Source organism: Dermacentor variabilis, unplaced genomic scaffold (genome assembly GCF_050947875.1).
Source record: "Dermacentor variabilis isolate Ectoservices unplaced genomic scaffold, ASM5094787v1 scaffold_12, whole genome shotgun sequence".
Taxonomy (NCBI): Eukaryota; Metazoa; Arthropoda; class Arachnida; order Ixodida; family Ixodidae; genus Dermacentor; species Dermacentor variabilis.
Window position 1 is genome coordinate 58,847,005 of NW_027460280.1, and position 14,483 is coordinate 58,861,487.

Sequence of the window (14,483 nt, forward strand, 5' to 3'; positions counted from 1 at the left end):
GAATAGAGTGTAGTAAGTACTGGATTTTTCTGCTTACAGAGTGACATCAAGGCTTTCACAACGCTTAGGGAGTCTGTATATATAACTTCTTTTTGGAGTTTTGATTTCTTTATATGCTTAACAGCCGACAATAGTGCGTAGGCCTTGGCCATAAAGATACTTGTTTCCGGATGTAGTACATTGGATTCTGAGAAGAATGGATGGACGGCTGCATAGGACACCCTGGCATGTGACTTGGTAGCATCTGTGTAGAACTCTGTGCACGAGTGCTTGTACTGAAGTTCTAGGAAATGCATTCGGATTCTAGGAAATGCATTCGCCATTTTTGTTTTGGTGTCCCGCACTGACAGCGGCAGCCACCTGCTTGTTGACCCGTTGTCATCCCGCAGCAAATGCGGGATGAAAAAAGAAAATGTTTCTTTTCGTGGGAAATTTAACCTGTGTAATGATCGCACTCCTGAATTTGCATCAATTTTTTTGACAAGAAAGTGCAATCATTATGAGAGTAAATACGGTAGATGGTGTACAGGATCTAGCATCTTTAGCACGCTTGGGGCAGCAGAGTTAGATACGACGGCACCATAGTTCAAGCGTGACCGAATTAGGCTCTTGTAAAGATTCATTAAACCCTTCCTGTCACTACCCCATGTAGTGTGGGATAGAAGTTTCAGTAAGTTCATAGTTTTTAGACATTTTTCTTTAAGATAGTTAATGTGTGGAATGAAAGTGAGCCTGGAGTCAAGTATAATACCTAGAAATCTATGCTCTTTGTTGACAGGTATTTGTTGTCCGCACAGTTCTATCTGGAACCAGGCCTCTCTGTCTTGTAAAAAGAGCACAATAACTTTTGTAAGGGTTGATTTTAAATCCATTTTTGTCTGCCCAACTTGGACACCTTGTTCAAGCCACGCTGTACCTGTCTCTCGCACAGTACAAGGTTACAGCATTTGAAACCTATTTGAATGTCGTCCATGTAGACGGAATAAAAAATGACCAGTGGTAATGAAGCGCGAAGTGTAGTCATTTTAAAGATAAAGAGTGTGCAGCTGAGCACGCCTCCCCGGGGTACACCAGTTTCCTGTATAAATGGACGTGACAGTACACTGCCAATTTTTACCTGGAAGGTACGATTCGACAAATAGCTTTGTATTAGGTTTAGCATATTGCCACGGATGCCCATTTTGGACAAGTCTCTCAAGACTCCATAGCGCCACGTTGTGTTGTACTTTTAAGACATTTAGGGTGATTATTTTTTACAGTGAAGCAGTGTACCTCTACCGTCCAAGGAAATTTTCGTGTCGTTGGAGTGGTAAGCAAAAAACTCCCCATACGTGGGCCAATCCTGGAGATAGTGTAATGCCAAGCCGACCAGCGGCGGGGTGGAGATGAAGCAGGTGTTAAGCACTCCCCATACGTGGGCCGATCCCGAAGATAGTGCAATGCTGCACCGACCCGCCATAGAGGTGAAGCAGGTGTTAAGCACTCCCCATATGTGGGCCAATCCTGAAGATGGTGCAATGCTGGGCCGACCCGCGGCGGAGGTGAAACAGCCGTTCAGCACTCCCCATATGTGGGCCGATCCCAAAGATAACGCAATGCCAAGCCGACCCATGGTGGAGGTGCAGTTTGCCATTAAGGGGCCCACATACACAGCTTTGGTGGTCATCCTTCATCACAGAGTGGAAGGGCACAGAGTTTTTTTTTTTTTTTTTTTTCTTCCAGTTTGGACAGGAACGTGAGTAGGCTGGGTCGTCACCACTGCAGTTCACGCAGTGAGGTATGCCACTATAGTTGTCGGAGGGGTGGCCCTGGATTCCACACTTTGCACAGGTTATTTGACCACGGCTCTGCGAGCCATGGCCGAATCTTTGGCATTGGAAGCACCGTCTAGGGTTTGGGATATATGGGCGGACAGTTAACCTAATGTATGTTGTTTCAATGGTTTCCGGCAGAACGCTAGATGGAAATGTTAGGATAAGTTGTTTGGTGGGGATTTCTTTGTTGTCCCGCCTAATGATGATAGGTTTTACATTGGTGACATTTTGGTCTTTCACCCTTCCAGGAGTTCAGCTCCGGACACTTCTAGGAGGTCTGTTTCTGATACGACTCCGCGTGAGCTATTCATTGATCAGTGTGGTGTGACAGAAATCGGTATGTTACCAAACATGACAAGACTGCCGAGCTTCTCGCACTATTATTTCTGAGGGATCTCAAGACGGAGGTCTCTGCTAGCCATTTTCATCACTTTATAACCTGACCCTAAGGCTACGGTCAAAGATTTTGTGACTATGAATGGAGAAATGAATCTGGCTTGTTTTTCAGAGTTCTCACTGTGTACAACATGGAATTTCGGATAGGTCTCTTTTGGTCGTTTGAAACACGTGTTTAGTTCATCAGTGCGTCCCCTCTTTTGAAGGTGATGATCAAGTATGCGGGGAAATGCTGGTGTTCCCATAGTAGTTCAGTTTCTTTTTGGCAGCAATGGCGGCCACCCACCACGGAGCCCAACTATGGGATGCTGCAGTGCTTAATCCGTAAGGCTGCAGGCACCAACCGTACATTGCCACTATAACCTAATATATTATACCCAAGGGAGGGCACATACACAAGGTTAACCCAAGCCGCCTAGGAAAATAGAAAGTGACGGAAGAGAAGAGATGATAGGAGAGTAAAAGAAAGAAGATAGGAAAGAAAAAGATTGAAGAGGGGTACAGGAAAAGGCGACTGCCGATTTCCTCCAGGAGGGTCAGTCTGGAGGTGCCGTCTACGTAAAGCGGAGGCCAAAGAAATGTTACCTTCGCCGGGGGGTCTTAACGGTCCGAACACCTGGCATTGGCTCAATGCCCATGATCCCCCTATCTCCGGACACGGCTAAGTCGCGCACGGCTACATGCTGGAGGTTCCAGTCCTCATTTGCTTGGGTACGTGGTGCCGCAACACGCCAAATGCCTGCTGACGTAGACACCCCTGCGGGGGCTGTGATGTGTGCATAAGTCTAATAAATCGTTATCTTTAAATGATAGATGTGGGTGTAGCAAATTGAGATGCCTAGCCTTACCAAAACCTTAAAACCACACAGCTGTCATGAAGCGATGTCTTTAAGAAGTACAGTTAACATCCGATTTTTCAGACTCTCTAGGGATACGAAAATATTCGGAAACTTGGCCAGTCCAAAAAACTAATGCATGCCTCAAGGGTTCAAATCGCTACAGCCACGTGCAAAATAGCTTTAAAGGCCAGTACACTCATTAGGCGTCTCAGTGCTCGTACTGTGACAGTAGATGGTGGATGTGTGCGTGTATGATTACGGAACACATTTTATGTCTCGTGATAGTGGCTCCTCTGCACTCTTGGTATGCTTCACGCAATACGTTACGTACACTTGACCATGTAATACTGCTGATTACGGCGAAGCTTACTTTTGGAAATTGGCATTATGCAATGCTTTAGACCGTAGCCATACTTTCGCGTTTTGATGTCATAGGCCTGGAGGACAAAGGCAGAGTCAATGGCATTGCCGACAGCAGCGAATCCTTTAAATGAAAAACACGTCATCAAACAGCAGGACGCTTGATAGTCAACATCGAAGCAGCTAGGCTCAACGATAGCCCAAAATGAATACTACGGCTGCCAGTGGATTGGCATGCATGAGCGCTGGTTTGAGGCTGCAAGATAATCAAAATGACGGTGTTGGTGGTTTCAATTAATACCTTTTTCTGACCTGCGGTCTGGCAAAAAGTCTGAAAAATCGGACAGCAAAGGATTTAAGCATCTGAAATTTTAGACGTCCTTATAAATTGGCTTTAAGGGTACGGGGCGGTGCCACGAAGGCATCGGAATTACCAGACGTCCGAAAAATCGGGCGTACTGTATATTCAACAAACAAAACTGGGAGAAATGGGCTTGGGCTTTTCCTATGTCTTTACTCTAGTGCAAGAAACAAATTTTGTACAAATGAGTATCCATTTATCGTTACAGTGGCTTGAAGAAAAGTGAAAGAAATAACTGAACATAGCAGAAAAGGAATATAAAGGATACAATTCGCACAACTCTCCCGCCTTGTTGATAAATATGGAATATCTTTAATGGTCTAATGAATATCAGGAACACAGCCACAGAGAAATGTTCAATAGTAGCTATTATATTTCACCACTGCGGTGTATTGTTGCCCTGAAATGTCGGACCGATGTGTCCTACTGTATATGAAGGGTCGATTCATTAATTTCTTGAAGATGAGACTGTGCACAGCCATATCAAAGGAAAAAGCTTCCATAAGCACCATAAAATAACACTTTACTTAAATAATTGTGAATTATCATAATTCTGAGCTCTTGTGTCACAGCAGAAAGCATATAAAATACAAAGTATGATTACCTTGGCCTCATCAGCATTGAACAGGGGGGAATCTGCATTGGCCAGGGTAGCACCAATAGCCTCAAAGGCTGCAGTCAGGGGCCGCATGAACTGCATGAAGCGTTCCTCATCTTCACCCAACTCAACCATAAGCAGTCGGCCTAAGGATGTGTAGAATGTGGAGCGGCAGCGCATGTCCATACCTCGCTCTCGACCTCCACCTGCAAAGCACAGGCATACTTTTCACCATGCCTTCATTTTGTGGGATAACTAGAAAAACTGAAATCAGCATTTATGGTTTCATCTGCACAAACTCAAGATAAGCACATCACCCAAGTTCATGCATAGCACGCTACAAGCCCATAAAAAAAATCTAAGTAATCTTGAATGGCAGAACTACTTTTTGAGCAACCCATGCAATCGGTACAATATTGATTCAATCTACTGTTGGCACATGCATGCAGTGGAGTCACTGGGGTGGGGAAATCGCCCCAGCTGCAGCCTGCTTAAGGGGGTGCACTATACAAAATGTGTATTAAGAAATAGGAGGAAGTGGCAAGAGAAAGAAGAGAGGAGGGTGGAGGGAAGGGGTGAGACGCTGAGCAGCTGCACCGGGTGCCGGGAAGCCAAGTGACACCACTTATCTCCATGGACGAAGACATCTGCATGATACAGTCACTGACTTACGAATGTTTATGACTAGAGACCGGATCATTGGCACATGTTTATTTGCACCCATGTGCCAGGGCCCTGCCTTTTTGGTGTTTAAGCACAAATTAAGGGTTAATAAGTGTTTTAGCACTGACTTTACAGTGCTTATAAATGCCTATTTCTGCTTTTACTGGCTGAAAATGCCTTTCGTGTTACGAAAGCACATTCGGTAACTTCTTTTCATAAGGCTTGGCACCATTGGAAGATACTGTTGCTATTGGCAATGCAACTGGCAATGTGACTTAGCAAATAAGCATTGTGAACGTTAGTTGAGCTTTTGAGGGCATGTCATCATTTGCCTAGCATTCGTTAGCAATACCAGAGAAGAACACGAAAAGTCTCTTTCTTCGGCAGTGGACACACAACTCCATGTTACCCTGCAGGCAAGGATTTGAAAGGGAAAGGCGCAGCATTTTGACAAACATGTACTGTACACTAGCTTCGAAAGACTTGACTGTAGATAGCACTGCACGTGGTAGGCGGAGGTGTGCAAAGCCCGCTGAAAGTGTTGACTGCAGTTACGCAACCCCCTTTTTTTTGTGCTACTGTTCGTTTTGTGGCTGGACAGAAACACCAGCCAATGGCAGCTCATCTAAGCACTGGAAGAGATTAGCAATATACTCTACCCCTCTGCAATAAACTGGACCCCTCACTACACCCTGTACCACTCTTCTTATTTAGTTAAGTGTGTGTAAAGAGATACTGTGCTCCAACATGTGATGATAGTCATAGGGATATACAGAAAGTGTTAAGGAAGGCCAGCTATTGAAACAAATTTCTACACAGGTGCAATCCCCATTTGGCCAAGAAATTTCTTTTTTTCTGCTCAAAGAAATTTAGGAGATTCTTACAGGCGAACAGCAAGAAATTTGAACACAGTGGTGAGCTGTGTGAACTGGGAACTTACAGTAAAACATTACAACACATGAGACGAGGTTGCATAAGGAGACAACAAAGCCAACACAGTAGTAGTGTGTGTGTGTGTTGCAGAGGCAGACAACATAGGCACGTGTGGCAATAAATGTTCCGTCTGCTTGTGATCTCCAACTGCATAGCACTGCCACGATAGTTGGTGACGTTGACAATCAAGTGCAATGCCACAGCTGACTCCTCCAGGCCCCTGCCCTTGTCCATGGTTCACTGTGCAGTGAAGCTCCCCCTTTTTTTTTGGCCCCAACCGCCTGATATCTGTTTCCTCAGGGAATAAGCTCAGTTCGACTTGGGAACACCATGTCTTGGGAAACCTTGTACAAGCACTTGCTCGGCGCTCCATCTTCTGAACTGGCTACAGAAGCATGGGACATCGTAATGACGATGCTCACCACAACACCGTATAATATGCTTAAAAAAGCCATTCTCGAGTGAACAGTAGTCTCCGAAAGGAAGCGGCTGCAAGAACTGTTCTTAACTACAAAGCTTGGAAACTGCCTCAGCTTTCCAGGCATCTGCAAGCTCTGCTTGGGACTCAAGCTTTATTGTTTGGCAAGAGTTTCTCCATACAGTTTTTTCTTTGACGGGTTCCACCTGCTGTGTAGATGGTATTGCCTTCAACTTCTGACCTCAGCTTGTCAGCAGTAGCCACCTTCACCAACAAGTTGTGCGAGGTCATAACGCCACTGGCATCAGTTTCCTCTGAAACCTATCATATTCATGTTTTTGCCATAGACAAATGAGATTTCAGCACTACATACAAATGGACATGGAATGACACGACACGGCATAGGCATGGCAGAAAAAAGAATGACAAGATTCTTCAAGAGAGCTGGAACATTACTCAAGTCTGGCATTCAACTTTTCTTGTGGCAGTACCATTCAAATTCTATCTGAGCTGAAATTTCGTAATTTCATCATTCATGAATCCCTACATAATTGGACACCACAAGTGTGCTACAGAGACCTGGGAATGTCCCTGACACACAAAAGCAGTTGTTTCAAGCATCCCTTCTCCCTACAATCAGCTTGCTTTCTGCACAGAGCATCTTTTGTTCATTCCCTATAGGCCGTAATCACAGCAGATACAAACCAGCAGATCCTGCAGAGCTTGAGGCTGCTGGACACGGACTCCTGCTCCCACTGTTGTGGCCCAGAAAAGGGAAGTGCTCGCTCTGAAAGAGTGCCAACTTCCATTAGGAAACGCCCTTTACCAACACAAAAAACATATTGATGATCCACTTTCTATAAAACACAAAACACACAATGCCCGGCTCAAATGCACATCAAGCATCACAATACATGTGTAGCACCGCACACACTTGTGTGGGCTACTTAAGTGACAGCAGGGTGGTGATATTGCTTTACAGCTACATTTCTTCAGTGTACACTGCTAAAGATTCCCCATGCTTTGGCATGTGCCTTTCATAGCACACTGATAATGATAACTAGAAAAGGATAACACTCACTTACATAACAGCAACTACCATAGATGGTGGCAGCGCCATCACACAGTTTGTTTGTGAGCCAGTCATGCAGTTATCAGTCAACAGAGCTACAAAGAGAGCTAGTTCATAATATATCATGGCAAAGTGCACTGCTTGTGGCATCGAGGGATGCGGACACACGTTAACTAGTGGGCACAAAGAAGACACAGATAAAACAAAGCACAGTGTTTCATCTGTCTTCTTTATGTACACTAGTTATGCATGTCCATGTCCCTTAATGCCCCAAGCAGCACAGTTTGGCATGTTTATTGGCACAGGCACAGACAGATGCATGCAACCTGCCTATTACTGTCATTCCATAGTAGAAGTGCAGGATATTCTGAGAGAACAGATATTTGTTTCGACACTAAATCACAAATAAAAAGTTGTCAAGATTAAATGGTACAGAAAGTAAGCCGCATGTGGCTGTCATATACATTGTGCTTCATAGAAAAGTATGCATCATTAAATATGCCCGTTCAAAGTGCCCGTCACAATACTTTTCCATCTAAAAAGCTCAGAAAGTACCGTTCCTATAATCCCCAAGCACCAGATTGTATCCGCATCTTTTCATTGCACCACAAAGTTATATGTAGAGACAAAAAAATGGGGACGGGGTTGGCGACCCTCATTGACAAAAAGTTGCCATACATTGAGCGTGATATTCACCTTAGATATTCCAGGTTTGAATTTATTCTAGTTGAGATAGTACTTAAAAGGGACAGAGGTAAGACGCAAAGCATTTTCTGCTTGAATATTTACAGCAGTCCTAACGACATGAGACAGAGGTTTAGAGCACTCTTCAACAAGGTGCTTTCAGTCAGCAAAAACTCCACGCTCATTATTGGAGGGGACTTTAATGCTCCCTATTGCACATGGGGATACACTTGCAACACAAAGAAAGGAGAGGAGCTATGGAGTCTTGCCATGGATCTGGGGTTATGCTTGATTACTGATCCGGCGTATCCCACCCGTTGTGGCACGTCTACAAGCAGGGACTCCACGCCAGATCTTACTTTTGTAAACAATTCAAGAGGAGCCAATTGGGAAAATTCAAACTTGGATCTCGGAAGAGATCATTACATCATACACATTACCATACGCATACCGAGACAGGAAACTAGAATCTTCAAATTCACTGAGTGGGATCAGTTCAGAAAAATCAGGGCGAACAGAAGGAAAGTGGGGCCTCTAGATGCCGAGCAGGAGCCCCTTCAGACATGGGTCATCCCGCTCAGAGAGGACGTCAAGGAGGCCACTGAACAAATCAGGACAGAGGAAAATATTGAAGCTATGGACAGCAGGCTGGCGCATCTGATTGCGGCCAAACAGGCTATATTACAGAGATGGAAAACGCAGAGACTTAACAGAAGGCTAAGGAAAAAAATAGCGCAATTAAACAGAGAAATGGATGATCATTCGAAGACCCTCGTGAAGCAACAGTGGGATGAGATCTGTAATTCGGCTGATGGTAGACTCAAACATGGAGGTAGCTGGAACCTCCTCAAGCACTTGCTCAACGAGAATAAAACAAGGACAAGCAAGAGAACAGCTATAACTAAGTTGGTTCATCAGGAAAGCCAAGGTAAAACAGAGAGGGATATAACAGAGAGGGATATCATGGATAGTCTTGCAGCCAAATATCTCCCACTTAAACAACCAAACGAAGGAGACGAGAGCCCCGAATATACGGGAGGCATATGTGAAGAACTTGACCGGGACTTCACTGAGAGTGAAGTGAGGGCGGCTCTTCACAGTCTTAATGGTAGATCGGCGGCTGGACCTGACGGAATAACTAACAAGATATTAAGAAATCTAGATGATGAATCAATCTCTTATCTAACTGAACAGTTCAATGAATGCTGGAGAAAAGGGGTATACTCAGAGGAATGGAAGGTGGCCAGTACTATTCTCATACCAAAGCCAGGCAAACAACTCACTCTAGACAATCTCCGTCCTATTTCCTTAACGTCATGTCTAAGCAAAGCTATAGAACATGTCATCCTAAATCGACTCACGAAATACGTTGAGCAGAACGACATCCTCCCATACAACTTGATCGGCTTTTGTCCCGGGCTGTCAATTCAGGATGCTATGCTGCTGATCAAACATCAACTTATACAGGCCAGCCCAGCGCATATGAAAGCTCTTTTGGGATTGGATGTGGAAAAAGCTTTCGATTGTATAAAGCATAAGGCAATACTTGACATTCTCTCGGAGATGGGTTTAGGTAAAAGACTTTTTAACATGATTAAGGACTTTCTTAGAAATAGAACTGCACAACTCATGGTGGGTGTGCTTAAATCAGAAGCTAAGAATTTGGGAAATAGGGGCACTCCACAAGGGGCTGTGCTCTCACCCATGCTATTCAATTAAGCAATGTCCAAGGTTGCAAGAAATCTGGAGAAAATTGAGGGTATACATTATGTGATATATGCCAACGACATAACCATATGGAGTGCCAAGGGCAAAGTAGGACAGACAGAGACCAGATTACAGGAAAGTTTATATGTTGTAGAGATATATGTTGTAGAGAACACACTCTCACAAGACGCTCTCACTATTTTTACCAAGGACCCCATGGTGGCGGAACAAGTGGCAATTGCTCTAGCCATCAGGAGTAATAAGTGGGCCTGCATTTGCAGTATGATTCGAAATTCGCTGTAAAGTGTTTTGATAAAGGCTACGTAGCTGGAGTTGCAGCTAAACTTTTTGAAAACACTGGGATTATGAGAACGGAAATCCGATGGTTTCCTGCGCATATGGGGAAAGTGGACGAGACTCGGGTAAACCTCAATGAGGTTGCTCATGACTTGGCACGAGGACTTGCTAACCGTGACAGTCACAACCGAGCCGTTCACCATCAAGCCAGGGAGAAGCCAGGGAATCTAGCCAGGGAATCTGGAGATCATTTAATAACATACAATGACGTTACCAAACAATACTATTTAGGACGCAGACCATTCCCATTGCCCCATTTAAAACTGAACAGGGCTCAGGCAGTCTCACTGCGTTTATTGCTAACGGGTGCATATCCCACACCGTACACCATTAATAAAATATATCCAGAGAGGGAGATTAAGGTGGACTGCAACGATTGTAATGGCATCATTGGAATCAGACATATGCTGGCGGGGTGTCCCGCGACTCTCCCCAACCTCGTTGAAGAATGAACACAGTGGGAGAAAAGGATTCAAAGACCATTGTTTCAGGACCAACTAAGGGCAGTCCAGAGGGCCCATGATGTCGCTGAAAGGCTTGGCCTGACAGTGCCAACGTGGGAGCTTTGGCTTAAGAAGTCGAGCCTCCGGACCTCATCATATTAAATGTTTTCACACACACATCACAAAGCACTAGCCTTTTTTTTCTTGTATTCCTAAAAGGAAGAAAAAGTATAATAGGAAAGAGAACCAAGATAAAAAAAAATAATGACTATTTTGACCAGTAATACATTATTCTTCCTGCTGGCCAACTTCGTGGACTCTTCCCACCAGGATAGGCTGCAAGGGGGCGCCGAGCAGCGCAGTACTGCTTGCATCACGCTCTGCGTTTCGATGTGTTTTTTTGGTAGACTAGTGCTTCCACCCACGGTACGGAGTAACCAGTCGACTCGTGAGGATACAAGGAACACGGGTGTGCTACCCACGTGGCCCTTGGTGAAGCTCGTGGAGCCCAGCGATCCTACAAACCCGGACTACGGGGCAGCGTCGATAACCCCGACGCCACCTCGGCGCAGCAGCCGGTAGTGCTCCGACGCATGAGGAACGCGAACGGCAGCAACCGTTCTGCCTGGGCATGGCTAATGCTTAGCCAACCTCAGACGACGACAAATGCAAGGTGAGACCACACCAGCAGACAACATGGATCTAACAAATGTAGACAGAACAGAAGACGGAATAGCAGGCTCCGTTCGCCAGGGGACGCCGGGGGACGGACGACGACTGGCAGGCAGTCCTGACACTACGGAAAAAGAAGCAGCAGGCTTGAGAGTGCAAGCGAGAAACGGACTTAACGGGCAGCACTAACCCGGCAAAACTAAGGAAACGACGAAGAGGCATACCCAAACTTCCTCCTTTTCCTAAGGACGACTTCAAGATAGTTATCCGACCACACCAGGGACTGCCCTTGAAGACTACCAGCACACCGGCCCTCGCCGAAGCGATCATCATGGCCTGCGACTACCAAATAAGAGGTGAGCAATTTTTGCTCCATATAAAGCCCGGCACCAATATCGCCACACTTTCGACATCGAGTCAGGAGGTTGCGGAGCAGGCACGCTGAGTCCACTCCCTCACTATCAATGGACGTTCGCATGACGTTAACATAGGCTGCCACCGGAGAGGAAGCTATCCGAGGTGTTATACACGGACTTCCACCCCGAACGCCACCGGAGACCATCATAGCAAACATACATATACGGACTCAAGGCGTCGAACTCATCCAAGCAAGAATGATCAGAGAAATAAAGAGTGCCGCCCTTACTTTCTGCGGCCCGTCACTACCTCGGGTGGTGTACTACAACAGAGGCGAACTCCTGTGTCATCCTTACCGTGGTACTGTTCAGGTGTGCAAAACATGCCATAGAAAAGGGCATCGGACAGACGTCTGTCCACAGCCCGACCTGCGAGTGTGCCGAATTCGCGGACTCAGAAACCCAGTGGATGGACACCCGTGTGAGCCACAGTGTGCCTCGTGTGAGGAGGCCCACGTCACCGGGGGCCGCAGCTGCCAACGATGCCTCAAGCAACCAAAAAAACCTCAAGTCAGAATGAGCACTGACAAGCACAGTGAAGGGCAGAAAAAGTCATGCTGGTTTGCCTCAGAGGACGGGGAATCCGACTACTCAAACGGCCATAGGAGCGACCAACGCGACCGACAGGGAAGGACGAGATCGCTATCTCCACACCGACTGTACGCTCGGCCCAGATCAGCGTCAGAGAGCGCATCCAGGGAGGAGAAGCAAGGCAGACACAACGATCATCCAGAGAAGCACCGAAGGTGGCCTCCATTCTGACAAATCCACAGGTAAGGTGGGCAGCGGTCGCATCCTCCACAACCTCGCCTATCACACAAAATGAGGAGTACAAGAAAATAGTTGCCAAAAACAGACAATGTAAGGCAAGCTTGGACAGCATGAAAAATGAACTCGAAATGCTGAAACGACAAATGGCAAGCATGATGACGCACGGAGGAACCCATAAAACAAATGTACCCACACAACTGTCCAACACACAGACGAAACCAACACAGACCAAACCACAATCACAAATGCAGCCTATAGCACAGGCGCCTATACCGATCACTCATCTGGATAGGAAACTAGACAATATGTACGCACAAATGCAATTATTTTTTGCAGAGCTTCACAATCTTAAACGGTACGTCAACGACTCGCTCAAAGGAGTAAAAAAAGCGCGAAAACGTCATAGCAGCCTTAGCCCGGACAACCGAGATCCAAAGGTCATCGTAACCACAGACACAGAATGTTTCGAGAGCCCATACTCTGGCTAACTACACACCTGCACACCAAGGGAATCTCGTAATTTGGCAACGGAACTGCCGATCACTGCATCACAAACATGCTGCACTTACACAATATATCAAGGCGGCGCTCGTCCCACCTAACATTATTTGTCTTCAGGAAGTGGGGAAAATGTGGATACTTATTGGGGGCTACCGTTTTTACAGCGATTCGAACTACCCTGAAGTGGCGGCATTGGCCCGCAAGGACCTGACAATCCAGGGTGTCTACAAAGTTGACATTGCCAAATTCCCTGAGTTTTTCAGGTTCTCCCTGAGTACCTTTCAAAATTCCCTGAGTGACGCAGAACTATGTTTATGTCAAGGCGGGCTGTAACCATGTCGCCTGATGCTGTCACTCTCTAGTAAGCATATGAAAAAGTTAAAAAAACTACTTAATCCAGTTTTAATACTAAGGAGTTGTGTTTATGTTATTCAAAAAGAGAGTAGAAGGAAGGGGTTAGTAAAATGCACAGCAGGTAAAATATCTCTGAATAAAATTGCAAATCGAGTCGGACATTCTCAAATACGAATAAAAGGGAGATGCATACAGAAGCAAATATTTTCAAACATGAGCTATTGTTATCAACTGATAGCAAGCTCAGTGGTATAAGGCCCGAAATTGATCACAAGTGAGATTCTCGCTCAACAGCTCGTAATTGGACCTCAACTGTCCTGAATACTCTCAGCCCATGCAAGACGCCTCAGTGTTGCGTTTCACTGCTTTAAAGAGTTGATTTTGGTTTGGATGAGGGACACCTGCAACTCGACGTCAGCTAACACTTTGTTTCTTGAGCTAAAGCTCCTCCAAAACGGCAGCAGCATGCTTCCTTTCCCGTTCATTCCTCAATGTGTAGGTACTTTCTGTTATTGTCCTCCTTTCGCCACTAGTTCACCCCACAGACCATTTGAAGCATCTTCTTGGTCAGTTGCACAGTCCACGTCAGATTTTTCTAACTCCCTAAGGGCCGCGAAAACGGCCAAAATATCGCCCAGTTTGAAAAAATAAATGCATGTCATTTACTGCCCCTAAAGGCTCAAACCACCACAGGCGCATTCGAAAACGCTCTGAAGGCCTGTCGGTACATGTATTAGGCATATCGGTGCTCGTTCTGTGACAGGAGACACCGGGAGCATGAGTGTATAATTAAGGAATACATACTGTGTCCCGTGGCAATAGCCCGTTCCCACACTTGTTATGCTTCACTGCAATACTTTTTCGTATGCTTCACCAAGTAATATTTCTGTAAAGAGGCGAAGCTGACTTTCAGAAACCGGCAATAGCAACGCACCGTGCTTTCCAAGCTTCTAAGCCAATCGCGAGGACCACAAAGGCGCAGTCGGTGCCATTGCTGACAGAACTGAATTATTTCACTGAAAAACACGGCACCCAACAGCAAGAAGCTTAATAGCGAACGTCGAAGCAGCTAGGTGTAGCGTTGCTGCAGTGGTGTCTACGGCTGCCAGCAGATATGCGTGCGA

At 45.8% G+C, this 14,483-nt stretch overlaps 1 protein-coding gene across 4 annotated transcripts in view; it reads right to left on the reverse strand.

The window, feature by feature from the left end:
- Positions 1 to 14,483, reverse strand: part of Ranbp16 (Ran-binding protein 16) — a 101,307-nt gene that overhangs the window by 23,975 nt on the left and 62,849 nt on the right. For all 4 annotated transcript variants that reach the window (XM_075676872.1, XM_075676870.1, XM_075676871.1 and 1 more), the window contains 2 exons: positions 7,088 to 7,169; positions 4,375 to 4,574 (listed from right to left, as the gene is read on the reverse strand). In XM_075676872.1, coding sequence (XP_075532987.1) covers positions 4,375 to 4,574; positions 7,088 to 7,169 — 282 coding nt within the window. The remainder of the gene's footprint in view (positions 1 to 4,374; positions 4,575 to 7,087; positions 7,170 to 14,483) is intronic.